Raw genomic sequence first — 19,391 nt, 5'->3', positions numbered from 1 at the left:
TCAGAACCTCATCTGCCACACTGCAGAAGATTTCCCTGGTGTCCCAGCCACCTTGTGGTCAGCATCAAAGACCGATGTAGGACTGATGACTACAGCCAAGGAAGTAGTCATCACACCTAAGACCTCTCATAGAACCAGACTAAAACAATATCCATTAAAACCAGATGCAATTGAAGGAATAAGACCAGTAATTGAAGACATGGTGAAAGCAGGTGTTCTAGTTGAAGATCCCACATGCGAGTGTAATACCCCCATCTTTCCGGTCAATAAGGCTGAAACTGGAACATGGAGACCTCAGACATGTCAACACTGCTGTCCAGTCAAGGGCCCCCTGTGTATCAGACCCATACACGTTGCTGAACGAGCTAAAACCCCAACAAGAGTATTTTACCATGGTAGACCTCAGCAACGCCTTCTTCTCCATCCCGCTGAACCGAAAGGCCCGCCACTGGTTCGGCTTCACATTTGAAGGCCACAAGTACACATGTACCCCCTCTTCTTCAAGGTTTTTGTGATAGCCCAACAATCTTTTCTCAGGAGATAATGGCATGTCTGAGTACACATCAACACTCACCAATGACTCAGATTCTGGTGTATGTAGATGACATTCTAATAGCCAGTCCAACAGAAGAAGAATGCAAAGAAGAAACAATTGCTCTGCTAAAACACCTAGAGGAAACTGGAAACAAAGCCTCATTAAAGAAGCTCCAATTCTGCCAGAAGGAAGTGGTTTTCCTTGGACACAATGTCTCTCAAGCAGGAAAGAGCCTGACCGAAAACAGGAGGGAAGCCATCAGAAATTGCCCAAAACCCACTAACAAAAAGCAGATGATGGCATTCCTAGGATTAACCAATTATTGCAGAAGCTGGATCCCAAACTTTGCAGAGCTCACACAACCACTGTTGGATCTCATCTACACCGTGGAAATGTCAATGAAAGACCCCATTCCATGGACCCCAGAAGGCACCCAAGCATTTGAGGAGGTGAAGACTGTGATCCTGAACTCTGGAGTCCTGGCCCTACCAAACTACAACAAGGCATTCATCCAGACAGTAGACTGTAAAGGTACATTCATGACCTCAGTGCTACTACAGACATTCTACTCCAAAAGGTTGGACCCAGTAGCAGCTGCACTGCCTTCTTGTGTTAGAGCAGTGTGCGCAGCTGCATTGGCCATCCAGGCCTCAGCTGAACTGGTGTTGTTTCACCCCCTAACCCTAAAAGTGCCACATGCTGTTGATATGCTAATCACCAGCACTAAAATGTCGTTCATGTCGCCTGTCAATTACTGCAACACTGCTATCCCAACCACACCTGATGTTGCAGAGATGCAACACTCTGAATCCAGCCACACTTCTCCCCACAGAAGAAGACGGCGACCCTCATCACTGTGTGGAAAGAACAGACAGCTGTTGCAAACCAAGACCTGACCTACTAGACACGCCCATCCCAGACAGCACATATGTCTATGTAGATGGATCAGCCTCAAACTGACCTGAAGGAAAGAACCAAGTCGGTTATGCAGTAGTCACGAAGTTCTGCATGCTGAAATACTGCCGTCCAACCAATCAGCTCAATCTGCAGAAATCCAAGCCTTGACAAAAGCCTGTCAACTGTTTGAAGGAGAAATAGTCACAATATTCACAGACAGCCAATATGCACACTCGGTTCTCCATGTATTCTCCGCCCAATGGAACCGGCGAGGAATGAAGGTATCCACAGGGAAACCAGTGGAACATGCAGCCTTATTGAAAGAACTCCTCAAATCAGTACTGCTCCCCAAAGAAAAAGCAGTATGCAAATGCAGGGCTCACACCAAAGGAATCGACAGAATCACCAAAGGAAACGCCAAAGCAGATGAAGCGGCCAAAGCCGCAGCTCAAAAAACCACAACTGACATCATGACCAGCACACAAATGGACACCATTCCAACCCAAATTTTAATTGACATGCAAAACAATGCTCCGCAAAGAGAGAAAGACATTTGGCTAAATGAAGGTGCTACTGTAACTATAGAAGGCCTCTATGTAGTGCAAAACAAACCAGTACTCCCAAAAAATCTGCTCCCCCTACTGGCTGAATTGAGCCATGGGAAATCCCATGTCTCAACAGGAGGGATGCAGAGTATGGTACATGAAATATTCCATACATCACCAGGTCTAAATACCTACTTTAAAATTTTTTGTAGGAGCTGCCTAACATGTTGCAGGCACAACGCAAGGCAATATGAGACCTAAAAGAGGTCAGTGTCCCCAAGGGGCCTATCCATTTGAAGTTATCCATATGTATTTCATTGAGCTGTCCAGAAGTGGGCAATACAAGTATTGCCTAGTGTTAATTGACTCCTTATCCAAATGGGTTGAAATAGTCCCGGCCAAAACAGCTGACGCACTCACAGTAGCTAATAGGGATGTTAACAATCAATCGATTTTTGATTAATTGCCGTTATGAAATTACCCGATTAAAATTAACGATTACAATTAATCTATTTATTTATTTATTTTTTTCGTTTAATTTCACCAGCTGGTATTACGCCCGGACCACATTTAATGCGACACAACACGCCGCGGCGCGCACATAAAGTTAGAAGAAAGAGACGGTTTTAGTAATATCATGTTCAGGCAATGAGTCTGCAATGGCCCAGACGGGAGACACATGTAGGTCAGTGCTTAACCTTTTTTTTTAATCCACTCTATATTCTTCTGGTTGTTCTCCGATATGCTCCCCTAAAGCCTGAATTATGGTTCCGCCTTAAATCGACGCAGAGCCGCCGCCGTAGCCTACGGCGTAGGCTCTGCGTTGTTGTAACGCGGAACCATAAATCAGCCTTCACCCGGTACATACATAGGTTTCTCTAAACATCTGTCCCCGCTACACTTTTAACTAAAAGAAAATGTGCTCCAATACAGCAGGTCTCATCATTTTATTTTGAACACTGCCAAAACTCTAACTTAAAACGTAACTAGAACTTAAAATTTGCTTGACACAAATGACACTATTATGGCTGCTGCTACTACTAATAGCCTTGAAGTGCACTTTATATTATATTCCTTGTGGTACAAAAATGTCTTTTTGTTACTTTTGTATCAAATAAATATTTGATTAAGGAATACATTAAAATGTCCTTTGTATTTTATATAAGCAAAAAAAATCTCGGATTTTGTATCTCAGATGGGGGAAAAACGCCGCTTATCAAATAATCGATGATCGTTCGATAAGGTTATCAACTGTCAATTAAGGAAATAATCGATAATTTGCATCCCTAGTAGCTAAAGCCATTTGCAAACACATAATTCCAGAACATGGCATTACTGAGCCCGACTCGGCTCGTCACGCCTCTACCCGCCTCTACCCGTTTTGTCCCCGTTTGTTTTTCCACAGCCAGGTGAGAAGTGGGCAGGTTTGGGAGAAGCTGCTGTGACGACACTGTCAACACTGCCGTTTGTCTAGAGGTGGTCCACTTACTGATGATCAGTTAATCATACCGATATGATGAGGGACTCCAACTGTTTCATTCCTGGTGAAGAAATAAGGGTGCTCAGTTTTCTGGATTTTGGTTTAATCATTGACTAAAAAAAGAGTTAAAAAAAAGGTTCCAGTGGTATTTTAATTAAATAACTTGCACTTTGTTAATTCTGTTTATTTATAATGACATCTTTACAGGTCACTATTGTCACAACTTTGACCAGAATTTGGTTAACATGACGGAGACATGGCCATAACGAGCAGCAGTATCATGTACATGATCATCCTGCAGAACTTCCTTGATTAAAAGATTACTGGCATCTTTGCTTCGAAAAATAAAGTATGCATGCACACTTTGACAGAAAGTACCTCCCACAGGTGACATCCCTTTGTCTTTTTGCAACCGTAACACGTTTAAAGGAATGACCAATGAAACCGGTTTCTACCGGTTTTTTTAAAGTACACTTTACTATAAATACAGTATAAATATACAAGCACAGTTACACACTGACTGAGCCTCCATCCACTCATGTCTGCTCTCTTCTGACTGTCTTCAGAACCCAACTAATCTGACAGGTAAGAATCTAATTATTTTCCTTCTTGTACAGTATGTGAGATTCACACCAAATATACTGACTACAATAATCATACCGGGATTTCTTTTCACAGAATGCTTTTCGTTGCATTTCTTGCACTCCTGGCAGTTTGTGCTGCATCTGAGGGTGAGTGTCTCTGTGCAGATGTGATCACAATCCACCAAAATGGCTTCAAAAGGAGCGATTGTGGATCTTAAGTTTGTGTTTGACTTACAGACGTGTGTCATAAAATAAAAATTAAACGATCAGAAAGTTTAATCCTTTTGCAGTTGAAAAGATGTACTGGTGTTAGCTCAGTGTTGAGGCGTCTACGTGCTTTCCTCTTGCAGTTGGGCCTCAATACTCATTCTCCCCACCGCTGGGGTCAGGAAGTGGCAGCCCATACACCGTCACTGGAGAGGGAAGGATCACTGCCATAAGAGTATGGGAATCCTACAATAGCAACATCCGAGGGTAAATAAAAAAAAACAATCAATACTGAGTCATGGATATTTCCACTTAAAACTCGACAAGACAGAACGTTTTCTAATTCATATTTTGCTTTCTGTCCTCCTTTCAACAGCTTCCAGTTCCGCTACGGCTTCGTCTGGTCTCCCGTTGGTGGTTACACTTATGGAACTGCCAAAGAAATAGAGTTGTATGAAGGTGAAGCCATCGTGCAGGTGTCTGGGAAGTACCGTCACTATCTGGAGTCTGTGGTCTTCACTACCAACCAGGGCCGCTCCCTGTACGCGGGCCAGCCTTATGGTCACTCCTTCAACATGTACCCTGAACACAGAGACGCAGAACTGGTCTTCATCAGCGGTCGGGTGCATGGAGCCATCACCTCCATTGGGACTCACTGGGCTGTTGTTAATCCATCCTTCAACAGCACAGCTGGACACTAAAGAGCAGGGATCTGGCTTTAAATGAGAAAGCCACTTTACTATATATTCACAAAATGATCATTTAGATTGTTTGGGGGCATTTTCATGAGCAGCTGAAATAATAAACAATGAGTTGTGTTTGTCTCTTAAAAATCTAAAGTTGCACTATTAACTTGAACAATTCAAATTAACATTTCCTGATAACTTAATTCATGCAATTACATTTAATTTGCTTGTATCTATTTCTATTATTTGTAATTTTGGTTCTGTTGTTTATTTATCAATTGTTTTTTTGTTCCTTTTGATCATTCTGTTATTTTCATGTCATGAAGAGGCCAATAAATTGTAAAATGATTTTGCTCTTCTTCTTGCAAAATTAGCAACATATTAAAAACAAAATAAAGGGAAAGATTCTTGCTCAGATTTGGACTGTTGTGTTTATTAATGAGCACGGGGGTGTTCTCTTCCAGAGACGTAAAGATTTCTGAAATTCTTAGTTGCCAATTCATTAAATCATATGAAATTTCATTGAAGAGAAACAAGTGGAGGTGACGATTTTCAGTGTCTTTCTGTGTTCACCGTGATGAAAATTGTCCAGTGTTAGTGTGTGTGTACATGTATGTTTGTATCATTTATGAGGCAGCACAGTGACTGGTTGGATAGGACCCCCTTAATTGAGGATCATAAGTTGCCCATCGGAGTGAGTGTGAGAGTGTGATTGTTTGTCTATATGTGGCCCTGTGATGGACTGGTGACCTGTCCAGGGCGGACCCCGGCTTTTCACAGAAGACAGCTGGGATAGGCTCCTAAAGATTCCCATGATCCTCAGTAGGAAAGCTGGAATAGATCATGAAAGGATGGATGGACCATTGCTGAAACTTGATGGCAGAAGTCAAGTATTTGTTTTTATGATCATTGCTTGAATTCATCACTGTGTGAGTTGTGTGACTGAAATCTACCAATCACCTTTTTAATCAAGTTTACATTCAGAGGAACAAGGTGTCCTTAAGTTGGCAAGGTTGAAAATCCAAAAGAATATAGTTTGGAGACCATGTTCAGACTGTGCTTCAAAATGTGTCTGAGGAAATCTGATCCACAGTGGCTGATGCTAAAATAAGATGGATCTAGATCAGATCCCTCAAGCTGATGAATGCTCATTTGAAGCTGGTTTGGGACACTTGCACTCACAGTCTCTTGTGACAAATTCAGGGGCAGCCTATGCGGTTGGCTTTAAAGATGAATCGCTGGATTTTGTGTGTGAATCCATCCATCCATCTTCTTCCGCTTATCTGTTCCTGGGTCGCGGGGGCAGCAGCCTCAACGGGGATGCCCAGACTTCCTTCAACCCAGACACTTCTTCCAGCTCTTCCAAGGGGAGTCCGAGACATTCCCAGGCCAGCCGAGAGACATAGTCTCTCCAGCATGTCCTGGGTCTTCCCCGGGGTCTCCTCCCGGTGGGACATGCCTGGAACACCTCCCTAGGGAGGCGTCCAGGAGGCATCCGGTACAGATGCCCAAGCCACCTCAGCTGACTCCTCTCAATGTGAAGGAGCAGCGGCTCGACTCCGAGCTCCTCCCGGGTGACTGAACTCCTCACCCTATCTCTAAGGGAGCGTCCAGCCACCCTGCGGAGGAAACTCATCTCTAATGGCCCTTTTGCACTAGTACTTACTGAGCCCGACTCGGCTCGTCACGCCTCTACCCGTTTTGTCCCCGTTTGTTTTTCCACAGCCAGGTGAGAAGTGGGCAGGTTGGGGAGAAGCTGCTGTGACGTACTCGATTGCGCAACTGCTTTGTTCATGTCGGCGCTGATGAGAAATCAGCTGGAGCCGCGAGCGGCTGAGAGTAAAACAGCCCGTCTACATCCCTTTTTTAATTCTCTCGTCAGCCACCAGGTTTATGAACATCTGCACCTCAGAGTTGGATCACCAAACAGACGTTTTTCGCTTTATAATAAAATCGCTGCAAGCCATGGGTCGCTCTCGCGCTGACTCCCGCTTCCTGATTCAAACGTCTGACGGCCCCGCCCTCCGACCAATCAGTGGCGTGGAGGGTGATGACGGCCCCGCTCCATACTCAACGAGCACCCCCCACAGAATGGCACAAGGGACACGGTCAAATGCCTTCTCCAGATCCACAAAACACATGTAGACTGGTTGGGCAAATTCCCATGAACCCTCGAGCACCCTGCGGAGGGTATAGAGCTGGTCCAGTGTTCCACGACCGGGACAAAAACCGCATTGTTCCTCCTGAATCCGAGGTTCAACTATCGGCCGTATTCTTCTCTCCAGTACCCTGGCGTAGACTTTCCCGGGGAGGCTGAGAAGTGTGATCCCCCTGTAGTTGATTGCCCCGGAGAAGGACGCTCAAGAAGACCAAGACGTTTTAATGGCAAATGCTACAACTGCCACCGACTAGGCCACTACGCTAGAGACTGCCCTGAGCCTCCCAGAGAGAAGCGTCCACCACCACATAACCCACATCACGGTGACCACCAAGAATGACGCCAAAAAAATACAGTGGAGAAAAAAGGGGATGATGACAACGACACCCCTGTTGACATCCTCGACTTGACCCAATTGTGCTCTCTATACTCATCAGATCCAAAGAAGCCATATTACACCCTAAAATTAGGCCCCTCAAGAAAAGTCATAAGGTTTTTGTGTGACTCCGGTGCCGACAAATCAGTTCTGAAAGATAAAGCTCCAGGAGTAGAGCCAGGAAAGAAGCTGATCACAGTAGTCGCCGCGGGCAAGGCCGCCTTAATGCACGGGCTTACCTGGGCTGAAGCCCAGGGGCCCGCCAATTTCAGGGGCCTATCATTTTGGGGTCATGATGAGCTGAAAAAGTCATATTGTTTTGTAACTTGTCAGGTTTCCTGTCAATCACTCTATACGCACGTTACGGGCTGCTGATTGATCCAAATTACGAGTGACCCACGTGGGCCCCGCAGCCTGTGGGCGGGCCTTAGGCCATGGGTGACCAATCAGAGTGTGTTGGGGTGCGTCCCGCTATGATTGATTGACAGTTGCAAAATGTCGGGGAAGAAGTGTAAAAGCGGAGCCCAGAAAATAAAATAGACTGTAGAAAAAGAGATTCGTGAAAAAGAGTTGCTTAAAAGCATTCCGAAGCTAACAGGATTTTTTTAAACCTGTTGCTGGTGATGGACCAACCGGGGGAAACTCAACCCGCAACGGAGGAAGCGGAGAAGGCGCCGGCCGCACCGATGGATGTAGCGGGAGAGGAGCGGTCTCCCGCCCGCAGTGGAGGAGAGGAAGAGGGGGGTCCCGAGTCACACGAACCCCAGAGAGAGTACCAGGCTGCAGACCAGGCACGGCCTGAGTCAGATGACCCTTATAACAGCGACCCGGGCCGCTGGGGAAACAGCGTTAACATGAATGTGCGCGCCTACTGGGTGAAAATGGGACCGGAGTCCCGTCAAAATAGAAAAAAAGATGCTTACATATCGGCATCGGAACGCCAATATAAGCAGCAGAGAAGATTTTTCTCATTTCAAACGCAAACTCAGTAACTTCTCCAAACTGGGCTTGGTGAAAAATAGACTCGAGTCAGTCATCTCACACTGATTGAGCATGACATCCTGCGTGATTTGTATTTTAAGGACATTATCAAGGCCTTTTCTTCAACCAGGCGGAAGCACTTCTAAAAAGGTAGGAAAGTGCTGTATTAATTGCTAGCTGGTGCAGGTTTCAAATTGTTGTGGTTGTGCAGTGAAATGCATACCGTATTTGCTTAGATGTTTGTCATTATACTCAAAATCTTCCATAATGTTTCATCTATACCTGGCTGGCATTAAGCCATGTTGCTATCCATGGTGCTGAAGGGGAGTGTGCATGTGTGTGTGCAGGTGCATGTGATTGGTTCCCGAGGCCAGAGGGGGGGGCGCTGCTATATGTTAATATATATGTTGTTAAATATATATGTTATATGGTTCTTTACAGTCTATGGTTAAACCTGAACATGGAACTTTATTTGCATCACAGACCTTACTATGCAGGTTTAGTTCAACATTATTTCTGTGTCCAGTCCAGCTGTCAGTTCAGCAGCAGTCTGTATTTTACAGTTCTGATAAAAAGTGGAAGTGATCCCAAAAATACAGCTTTACTGTGTGTTAATTATATTATATGTAAACTTTCACACATCTTGGTTTGCTGTGTGTGGTTGTTATAAAAAAGTGTATTTTGTGTTTATACTCAAGTGATACGTTAATCAAAATATGATTTTTTTTTATAATAAGACTATGTAAGTCGAGGGGCTGGGGGGCCTACAAAACCTCTTAGCCCCAGGGCCTATCATTAGGTTAAGGCGGCTCTGGCCGCGGGGGGCCACACCTGTTTACTGGTCCAAACCAATTGATTTCGAAGGCGAAGACGGAGATGTTAGTACAACTGAGTTTGTGCTAAGTCCACACTGTCCAGTGAACCTTCTAGGGAGAGATCTCCTATTGAAATTAAAGATCAGTCTAATCCTGACCGACGATGGGATAGAAGCTAGGAAAGCCACTGATGATCCAGGTGACGAGACCAACATCCATGTGATCCAGGGGACCGGAAAACCAAAAAAGTTCTACACCTTGGACCCATACCTGGGGGTCCTGGTTCAGTAGTAACCGCCTTGGAAGACAAAATCAGTGCAGTAAAAGGTGAACATCAAACCAAGTGGCCTCTCCACGTCACCATGAGAGTTGGACCTGGAGACGAGCAGTACGACCACAAGTTTGAACACTTGGGCCCCCAAACACTCACAATTAACCACCTGTTCACCACCACCGGTGGAGATGCATGGGTTACAGTCAGTATGCCCACCAAAGCAAGAACCCTATGGTGTTTCTGGTCAAACACCACACCACACATCTCCCTCTCCAAAAAAACAGGGAGACGCTGGAAAGACCTAGGCCCAATAGCATTCACGTTTAAGAGTATGCCAGAAAAGAAGTGGACACAAACTGGACCAAAAACCGCTGAATATGAGTCCAGAGAATATGGCCTAGTAAAGAGAACAGCCCTCAGCTGGACCACCGTGGCACAGATGAAGATCCATTTGACAGAATGACATCAGAACCTCATCTGCCACACTGCAGAAGATTTCCCTGGTGTCCCAGCCACCTTGTGGTCAGCATCAAAGACCGATGTACGACTGATGACTACAGCCAAGGAAGTAGTCATCACACCTAAGACCTCTCATAGACCCAGACTAAAACAATATCCATTAAAACTAGATGCAATTGAAGGAATAAGACCAGTAATTGAAGACATGGTGAAAGCAGGTGTTCTAGTTGAAGATCCCACATGCAAGTGTAATACCCCCATCTTTCCGGTCAATAAGGCTGAAACTGGAACATGGAGACTAGTCCATGACCTCAGACATGTCAACACTGCTGTCCAGTCAAGGGCCCCCTGTGTACCAGACCCATACACGTTGCTGAACGAGCTAAAACCCCAACAAGAGTATTTTACCATGGTAGACCTCAGCAACGCCTTCTTCTCCATCCCGCTGAACCGACAGGCCCGCCACTGGTTCGGCTTCACATTTGAAGGCCACAAGTACACATATACCCCCTCTTCTTCAAGGTTTTTGTGATAGCCCAACAATCTTTTCTCAGGAGATAATGGCATGTCTGTGTACACATCAACACTCACCAATGACTCAGATTCTGGTGTATGTAGATGACATTCTAATAGCCAGTCCAACAGAAGAAGAATGCAAAGAAGAAACAATTGCTCTGCTAAAACACCTAGAGGAAACTGGAAACAAAGCCTCATTAAAGAAGCTCCAATTCTGCCAGAAGGAAGTGGTTTTCCTTGGACACAATGTCTCTTAAGCAGGAAAGAGCCTGACCGAGAACAGGAGGGAAGCCATCAGAAATTGCCCAAAACCCACTAACAAAAAGCAGATGATGGCATTCCTAGGATTAACCAATTATTGCAGAAGCTGGATCCCAAACTTTGCAGAGCTCACACAACCACTGTTGGATCTCATCTACACCGTGGAAATGTCAATGAAAGACCCCATTCCATGGACCCCAGAAGGCACCCAAGCATTTGAGGAGGTGAAGACTGTGATCCTGAACTCTGGAGTCCTGGCCCTACCAAACTACAACAAGGCATTCATCCAGACAGTAGACTGTAAAGGTACATTCATGACCTCAGTGCTACTACAGACATTTGGGGACAAACTAAGGCCAGTAGCGTTCTACTCCAAAAGGTTGGACCCAGTAGCAGCTGCACTGCCTTCTTGTGTTAGAGCAGTGTGCGCAGCTGCATTGGCCATCCAGGCCTCAGCTGAACTGGTGTTGTTTCACCCCCTAACCCTAAAAGTGCCACATGCTGTTGATATGCTAATCACCAGCACTAAAATGTCGTTCATGTCTCCTGTCAATTACTGCAACACTGCTATCCCAACCACACCGGATGTTGCAGAGATGCAACACTCTGAATCCAGCCACACTTCTCCCCACAGAAGAAGACGGCGACCCTCACCACTGTGTGGAAAGAACAGACAGCTGTTGCAAACCAAGACCTGACCTACTAGACACACCCATCCCAGACAGCACATATGTCTATGTAGATGGATCAGCCTCAAAATGACCTGAAGGAAAGAACCAAGTCGGTTATGCAGTAGTCATGGATGACGAAGTTCTGCATGCTGAAATACTGCCGTCCAACCAATCAGCTCAATCTGCAGAAATCCAAGCCTTGACAAAAGCCTGTCAACTGTTTGAAGGAGAAATAGTCACAATATTCACAGACAGCCAATATGCACACTCGGTTCTCCATGTATTCTCCGCCCAATGGAACCGGCGAGGAATGAAGATATCCACAGGGAAACCAGTGGAACATGCAGCCTTATTGAAAGAACTCCTCAAATCAGTAAAAAAGGAAACGCCAAAGCAGATGAAGCGGCCAAAGCAGCAGCTCAAAAAACCACAACTGACATCATGACCAGCAGACAAATGGACACCATTCCAACCCAAATTTTAATTGACATGCAAAACAATGCTCCGCAAAGAGAGAAAGACATTTGGCTAAATGAAGGTGCTACTGTAACTATAGAAGGCCTCTATGTAGTGCAAAACAAACCAGTACTCCCAAAAAATCTGCTCCCCCTGGTGGCTAAATTGAGCCATGGGAAATCCCATGTCTCAACAGGAGGGATGCAGAGTATGGTACATGAAATATTCCATACATCACCAGGTCTAAATACCTACTTTAAAATTTTTTGTAGGAGCTGCCTAACATGTTGCAGGCACAACACGCAAGGCAATATGAGACCTAAAAGAGGTCAGTGTCCCCAAGGGGCCTATCCATTTGAAGTTATCCATATGGATTTCATTGAGCTGTCGTTAAGTGGGCAATACAAGTATTGCCTAGTGTTAATTCACTCCTTATCCAAATGGGTTGAAATAGTCCCGGCCAAAACAGCTGACGCACTCACAGTAGCTAAAGCCATTTGCAAACACATAATTCCAGAACATGGCATTCCAAGATTAATTTGGAGTGATAATGGTGCACACTTTGTGAACACTGTAGTCCAAAACATGGCTAAACATCTAGGTATCCATCTAAAGAACCACTGTGCCTATCACCCACAAAGTGCAGGCCTAGTGGAACAAACTAATGGCAATGTTAAGCTAAGGCTCAGGAAAACCATGGAAGAAACTGGAAAACCATGGCCTGAATGCCTGCCATTAGTCAAAATGTACATGAGAATCGTCCCAAACCCATCAGGCCTCACACCCTTTGAGGTAGTGCATGGTCGCCCGTTCCAACTCCCTCTATGGGAGGGAGAACCATGGCAAGAGAAAACGGAAGAGGCAGATCCACTCTCGATGTGGATGAGTAAATTGTTTGCTGAAAAAGATGTTCAAAGTTCCTGTAAGCTTCCACTTTCTCCTCTCCCTTCTACACAGGAATTGCTGAAACCAGGTGACCAGATCCTGGTTCGAGTGGTGAAACGAAAAACGTGGTCATCACCCCGTTGGGACGGCCCTTTCGTTGTCCAGATCGCGACCCCGACAGCAGTAAAGATTGCTGAACGATCTACGTGGGTTCACCAGTCACAGTGCAACCTAGTAAAAAACTTTCCAGACCCTGAGTAGGCCGGAAGTCGGACGGTATCAAAACACTTGTCCGCCGAAGAACACATCTGACGTCTACTCACCAGCCACGGGTCGTGCCTCCTTGCACTGCCATCATGAGAGTTCCACTCATCATCATGGCCATTGTGGTCCTCTTGACCAGAATCTGGCTCCTGGTGGAACAGAATGAAGAGGAGCCCCGAGAGAAGAGATCAGTAGCAGCCATGCCAATCCGCAAGTGGCATGAAGTCAAACAACCCAAGACTCGGTTTGAAATGAACATGTGGACAATTTTGCTGGGTTTATAGCCAAGGAACAAAACATGTCTAACTGCTATGTGTGTAGCCGAATGCCTTTATCAGCAGGTAGTCCACCAGTACACCCCATTCCCATAGACCCACGCAATGGTTCGTACTACCCTGATATATTGAAATCCAGGTACAGCCCAGGCTATTTACTAAATTACATTAAAGGATTCAACAGCACGACCCCAGCTAATAAAGGCCGTGGGTTTAGCCATCTCCTATCATACGATTGGTCTTCCCCAATCATGATACAGGAAATACCATTCCCACAACACCTTAAAGCAGTTTGTTATAGCAACAAAATAGATTTTGGGAAACCCACACTCGTAGGAGAAGTCCCACTCTCTAAGTGCTCCATTAATCTAGCCACTTACGGCCGGAACACGGCTGACCCTACCAAATTTGATCAAACATTTTTGCCCACAAATGCCACTTGAACTGAGTACTATGCAGCTCCTGATGCAGTTGGGACTGACCCACAAGATGATATCTCTTGGATGTGTGGCAACTCAATCTATCTACTCCTCCCACCGGGATGGGTAGGTAGATGCACGATGGTAAGATTGGTCCAATTGTCCATTTGTGTTTCGTGGACATCATACCCCTGCACGTACTAAACGTGCCACAGGTATCCTCCCCCATGACTCAGTCTGGGGTAGAGATGTCCCTGACGACCATAAACTCTGGTCGACAAGCCAAAAGATAGTTCTGTCAGCCCTTCCCCAGTTGGGAGTCACAAAGACTATGTTAAGGATAGAGACTATAAATTATCGCATGGGTCTGTTCATTAACTCCACTCTTAAAGCCTTAGGAGGAGTGGCAACTGAAATGGCTGCCATTAGAGAAATGGAGCTCCAAGATAGAACTGTGTTAGATTTGATAACTGCTAAGGATGGTGGAGTCTGTGCAATGATTGGGGAACACTGCTGTACATTCATCCCTGATGAAACCGGTACCGAAGGTAATATTACCACAGCTATAGCCGAATTACGTCAGTTGGCCAAAGTCGTGTCAGAAGACAGACGCTCAGCAGGTACCACCTTTTGGTCCTGGCTGACCTCAGGCCACTGGACTGACATAATGACTAAAATTATGATTCCGTTCATCACTGTTCTGGTACTGTTCTGTGTTTTCACTGCCTGTATCATTCCGTGTCTCCGTGCAATGGTCCAAAGGTCCATCCAAACTTCATTAGTCCAGTATTCTGAAATCCATTACCAACAACTCCAACAAACCCAAACTGAAGAATGTGACTACCCCAACAGAATTAATGACGAGGATGTCTATGATGGCACCGGAATGTAAACTGTTTCATTTTTACTAATGGTTGCATTAACAAATTTGAATTAAGTATGTTATAAGCTTCCCTCTTGATATTTCGCATATGTTGAACTTATAGTATGATGCTCATATCCTAAGCCTGATGGACGGATATTAGCTGAAAGTTTCATAAGAACAACAGGAGGGAATTGTGGGGTTAACTAAAGGTTAAGCCTGGACGCATCTGTTCAAAACCTCACAGAGTTCCCGCATCTGTTCAAGACCTCCTGTAGAGTTCTCGTTTGTCCAGAAGGGGCCCCATTTGACCCCTTGACCTTTTGTGTTCTTTTAAAAACTTTAAGCTCCTGATCAGTTCTAAAGATGTCTGTTTATTCCCACACACAATGTGTGACCTTTTAACCCCGATGTCCTCCCATCGTTCTTTATATGGTCATTTCCTGTTTGACTTCTCAATAAAAAGCTGATGCAAAGAAGAACCACCGAAGCACTGATCAGCAGCATTCACAAGAGAGCCTCCGTTGCTCTGAATCTCTGACTTTGCTTCCCCTCTTGCAGGAGCGCATTTAAAAATCATTTCCAACAGTCTTTGGTGTTTTTCTTTGTTAAGAGCTGGATTTGATGTTGATTAAACCTTACACCCCCTCCTCTGTCACCATGGTAACTGTGGAACCTAACCAGAACTTACACCAACTCCATCGCTATCAAGAACTCTGGGTGAAACTATGGGTGAAATAAACAGTTTATAAAAAAGAGTTCACAGACTTACTACTTACACAAACATGCACACATGCACAAATTTGTAAAACACACTCCTTCCGCTACTCAACACCTTTGCTGCCTCCTGTATATTGTTATCTGGGTATGTTGCTCTTTGTGCACAGGTTGTGAGCCCCCCCCCCCACCCTTCCTCCTCTTATCCTTTTTTTGTTCTCTCTGGGCTGGGCTGTTCTGGAAAATCAATTTCCCTTTGGGGATTTATGAAGTATTCGAATTGAATTGAATTGAATTGAATTGAATTGAATTGAATTGAATTGAATTGAATTGAATTGAATTGAATTGAATTGAATTGAGATAGATGGGTAGACTGGTGACCTGTCCAGGGTTTACCCCCTGCCTGCTATCTCCTATAGCAGTGATTCTTAACCATAGGGCCGCGGCCCACACTTGGGCCGCGAGCGCCATCTAGTGGGCCGTGAAAGAAAATCAGTTTTGTAAGTGTGGGCCGCGAGGGCCGCGGGACTGCAAAGCAACTCCCGACCAAACGAGGAGAAGAAGACCTTCAGCTAGCTGTACGTGTAATAGTAAGAGAAATGGTGTGTATTTGTAGAGAAAATCCTTCATTTTGCACAGAGTAGGTTTAGATCTAGATCCGCCAGGATCAGGGATCGATTACTTGGGTCTGCGCCCAGAGCGAGCGAGCGCGGCATGATCATTTATCCTGACGCGTCCCCGCGGCCGGGGAGGTCGGTGCCGCTCGGGCTCACCAATGAGCACCTTCACATGTGCATGAGATTCTGACACCATCCAGACCAGATTTAAAGTCCTGTCAGGAGAAATTAGAGCTCAGTTCTCTCACTGAACGACAGAAAGTGGGGACATAAGATTAAGGGGAAGAAATAAAAACTGCAAAACTGTTCAATTGTTAAGATGTGTTTATATTCATTTATTATAAAAATGTGTTGAGACAATTAACAAAGAAAAGGGGAAATTCAAACTGCTGGTAAAGAAATAAAATAAGATAGCATTTGGAAAATAAAATAAAATCTATTTTATTTTTAAGAGAAAAAAATATGTGTAATTGAAGTTACACATGTTAATGGGCAAATATGTACTTTTTTAATATAACAGTCAGATGCAGATGTTGATACAACTATGAGGCTACATGAATGTATGTTTATATATATATATATATATATATATATATATATATATATATATATATATATATATATATATATATATATATATATATATATATATATATATATTATGATGTTCTGGACCTTCGCTTGAGTAAATTTTCTCTAAATGGACCTCTTAAAGTTGAATACCCCTGCTATAAAGTGTTAATATTTAAATGGGCCCCGGGCCACTCTGTACTGAAAAAATTGGGCCCCAAGGTCAGAAAGGTTAAGAACCCCTGTCCTATAGTATATACTGTATATATATATATATATATATATATATATATATATATATATATATATATATATATATATATATATATATATATATACATGTATATATGTATAGCTGCCAGTGTAGTCAAATGGGGCATTAATGTAGTAAAAAAAAGATTCTCAGAGGTTAATGAGTTTTTAAAAATACAACAAAACTAAAAATCATATTTCTAAGTTCTTTTTAACAACTCCATCTATTTTCTATGCATGTATGAATTTGTTTGGGTCTGTGAGCCTGATCACTGTTCTCACTGATCCGTGTGGTATATCCTGGACAGGTGAGCCGTGTATTACAGTGCAACACAGAAATAAATGTAAGTCCTCTTTCCATTATCTTTACCACTTATTCTCATTCATGAAGTCACAGGGATCTGCTGGAGCCTATCCAAGCTGTCTTCAGGAGAAAAGCAGGGGTACACCCTGGGCAGGTGCTGCACTTGTCTATATAGACCAGATATAGACAAGCAACCACATTGTCACACACACAGCCGTAGTAACCAGAGAAAACCCACACAGTAGGAGGAGAACACGCACTATCCTCACACACGGACTCCTGCCAAGATTCAAACCAGGAAATTTCTTGCTAATATCCGAGTCACTGCATTTCCCCATAAATGAGACAAAAACACAATAAACATATGCTGGAAAAATATGATGGTAGTGAACATGGAAACACCACGCTCGAATAATCCAGCTGAGATGAACAGATTGTTCCTTCAAAACTCTTGAATGTGATGTAAATATTAAATTCTTGCATTGTTGACATTTTATAAAAACAAAGAAGATGGCCATTGAACACAGAAAATCGTCACCTCCACTTGTTTCTCTTAAATTAAAGTTCAGATGATTTAATAAATTAGCAACAGACAATTTCCGAAATCTTCACATCTCTGGAAGAGAACACCCCCGTGCTCATTAATAAATACAAAAAATCAAAATCTGAGTAAAAATCTTTCATTTTATTTTGTTCTTAATATGTTGCTAATTTTGCAAGAACTAAAAGAGCAAAATCATTTTACAATTTATTGGCCTCATCATACCTCATCAAAATAATGGTCAAAAGGAACAAAAAACAACTGATAAATAAACAAGAGAACCAGGATTACAAATAATAGAAATAGATACAAGCAAATTAAATGTAATTGCATTAATTAAGTTATCAGGAAACGTTAATTTAAATTGTTCAAGTTAATAGTGCAATGATTTTTAAGAGACCAACAGAACTCATTGTAGTTGTATTTATTTATTTAATTGACAGGGACAATGCAGTCAACACAACTCAACACAACTCATTGTTTATCATTTCAGCTACTCATGAAAATGCCTCCAAACAATGTAAATGATCATTTTGTGAATATATAGTAAAGTGGCTTTCTCATTTAAAGCCAGATCCCTGCTCTTTAGTGTCCAGCTGTGCTGTTGAAGGATGGATTAAGAACAGCCCAGTGAGTCCCAATGGAGGTGATGGCTCCATGCACCCGACCGCTGATGAAGACCAGTTCTGCCCCTCTGTGTTCAGGGTACATGTTGAAGGAGTGACCATAAGGCTGGCCCGCGTACAGGGAGCGGCCCTGGTTGGTGGTGAAGACCACAGAATCCAGATAGTGACCGCACTTCCCAGACACCTGCACGATGGCTTCACCTTCATACAACTCTATTTCTTTGGCAGTTCCATAAATGTAACCACCAACGGGAGACCAGACAAAGCCGTATCGGAACTGGATGCTGTTGAAAGGAGGACAGAAAGCAAAATATGAATTAGAAAACGTTCCGTCTTGTCGAGTTTTAAGTGGAAATAGCCATTACTCAGTATTGAATGTTTTTTTTATTTACCCTCGGATGTAGCTATTGTAGTTTTCCCATACTCTTATGGCAGTGATCCTTCCCTCTCCAGTGACGGTGTATGGGCTGCCACTTCCTGACCCCACCGGTGGGGAGAATGAGTATTGAGGCCCGACTGCAAGAGGAAAGCACGTAGACGCCTCAACACTGAGCTAACACCAGTAAATCTTTTCAACTGCAAAAGGATTAAACTTTCTGATCGATTTTTATTTTATGACACACATCTGTAAGTCAAACACAAACTTAAGATCCACAATCGCTCCTTTTGAAGCCATTTTGGTGGATTGTGATCACATCTGCACAGAGACACTCACCCTCAGATGCAGCACAAACTGCCAGGAGTGCAAGAAATGCAACGAAAAGCATTCTGTGAAAAGAAATCCCGGTATGATTATTGTAGTCAGTATATTTGGTGTGAATCTCACATACTGTACAAGAAGGAAAATAATTAGATTCTTACCTGTCAGATTAGTTGGGTTCTGAAGACAGTCAGAAGAGAGCAGACATGAGTGGACGAAGGCTCAGTCAGTGTGTAACTGTGCTTGTATATTTATAGTAAAGTGTTCTTTTCAGAAAACGGTTTCATTGGTCATTCCTTTAAACTTGTTACGGTTGCAAAAAGACAATAGGATGTCACCTGTGGGAGGTACTTGTCACCTGTCAAAGTGTGCATGCATACTTTTATTTTTCGAAGCAAAGATGCCAGTAATCTTTTAATCAAGGAAGTTCTGCAGGATAATCATGTACATGATACTGC

General features: G+C 43.7%; 2 protein-coding genes across 2 annotated transcripts; one reads left to right on the top strand and one right to left on the bottom strand.

Moving 5' to 3' along the window:
- The first annotated feature begins 3,928 nt into the window (after positions 1-3,928).
- LOC133460994 (zymogen granule membrane protein 16-like) lies at positions 3,929-5,351 on the top strand. The gene is made up of 4 exons (XM_061741737.1): positions 3,929-4,042; positions 4,136-4,188; positions 4,392-4,515; positions 4,625-5,351. The coding sequence occupies exons 2-4, from the start codon at positions 4,137-4,139 to the stop codon at positions 4,947-4,949; spliced, it is 501 nt and encodes a 166-aa protein (XP_061597721.1). The 5' UTR covers positions 3,929-4,042; position 4,136; the 3' UTR covers positions 4,950-5,351.
- A 12,506-nt stretch (positions 5,352-17,857) lies between these two features.
- LOC133461027 (zymogen granule membrane protein 16-like) lies at positions 17,858-19,171 on the bottom strand. Its single transcript, XM_061741780.1, has 4 exons — positions 19,095-19,171; positions 18,949-19,001; positions 18,626-18,749; positions 17,858-18,517 (listed from the first exon to the last, which is right to left on the bottom strand). The coding sequence occupies exons 2-4, from the start codon at positions 18,998-19,000 to the stop codon at positions 18,193-18,195; spliced, it is 501 nt and encodes a 166-aa protein (XP_061597764.1). The 5' UTR covers position 19,001; positions 19,095-19,171; the 3' UTR covers positions 17,858-18,192.
- Positions 19,172-19,391: the final 220 nt, after the last annotated feature.

Source organism: Cololabis saira, chromosome 15 (genome assembly GCF_033807715.1).
Source record: "Cololabis saira isolate AMF1-May2022 chromosome 15, fColSai1.1, whole genome shotgun sequence".
Taxonomy (NCBI): domain Eukaryota; kingdom Metazoa; phylum Chordata; class Actinopteri; order Beloniformes; family Belonidae; genus Cololabis; species Cololabis saira.
Note: the sequence above shows the minus strand (reverse complement) of the source record. Positions and strands in the feature narration are given on the sequence as shown.

Coding starts and splice junctions, on each gene's coding strand:
- LOC133460994 (XM_061741737.1), top strand. CDS start 4,137: ATGCTTTTCGTTGCATTTCTTGCACTCCTGGCAGTTTGTGCTGCATCT. Junction 4,189..4,391: donor AGTTTGTGCTGCATCTGAGG/GTGAGTGTCTCT, acceptor TTCCTCTTGCAG/TTGGGCCTCAATACTCATTC. Junction 4,516..4,624: donor TACAATAGCAACATCCGAGG/GTAAATAAAAAA, acceptor TCCTTTCAACAG/CTTCCAGTTCCGCTACGGCT.
- LOC133461027 (XM_061741780.1), bottom strand. CDS start 19,000: ATGCTTTTCGTTGCATTTCTTGCACTCCTGGCAGTTTGTGCTGCATCT. Junction 18,750..18,948: donor AGTTTGTGCTGCATCTGAGG/GTGAGTGTCTCT, acceptor TTCCTCTTGCAG/TCGGGCCTCAATACTCATTC. Junction 18,518..18,625: donor TACAATAGCTACATCCGAGG/GTAAATAAAAAA, acceptor TCCTTTCAACAG/CATCCAGTTCCGATACGGCT.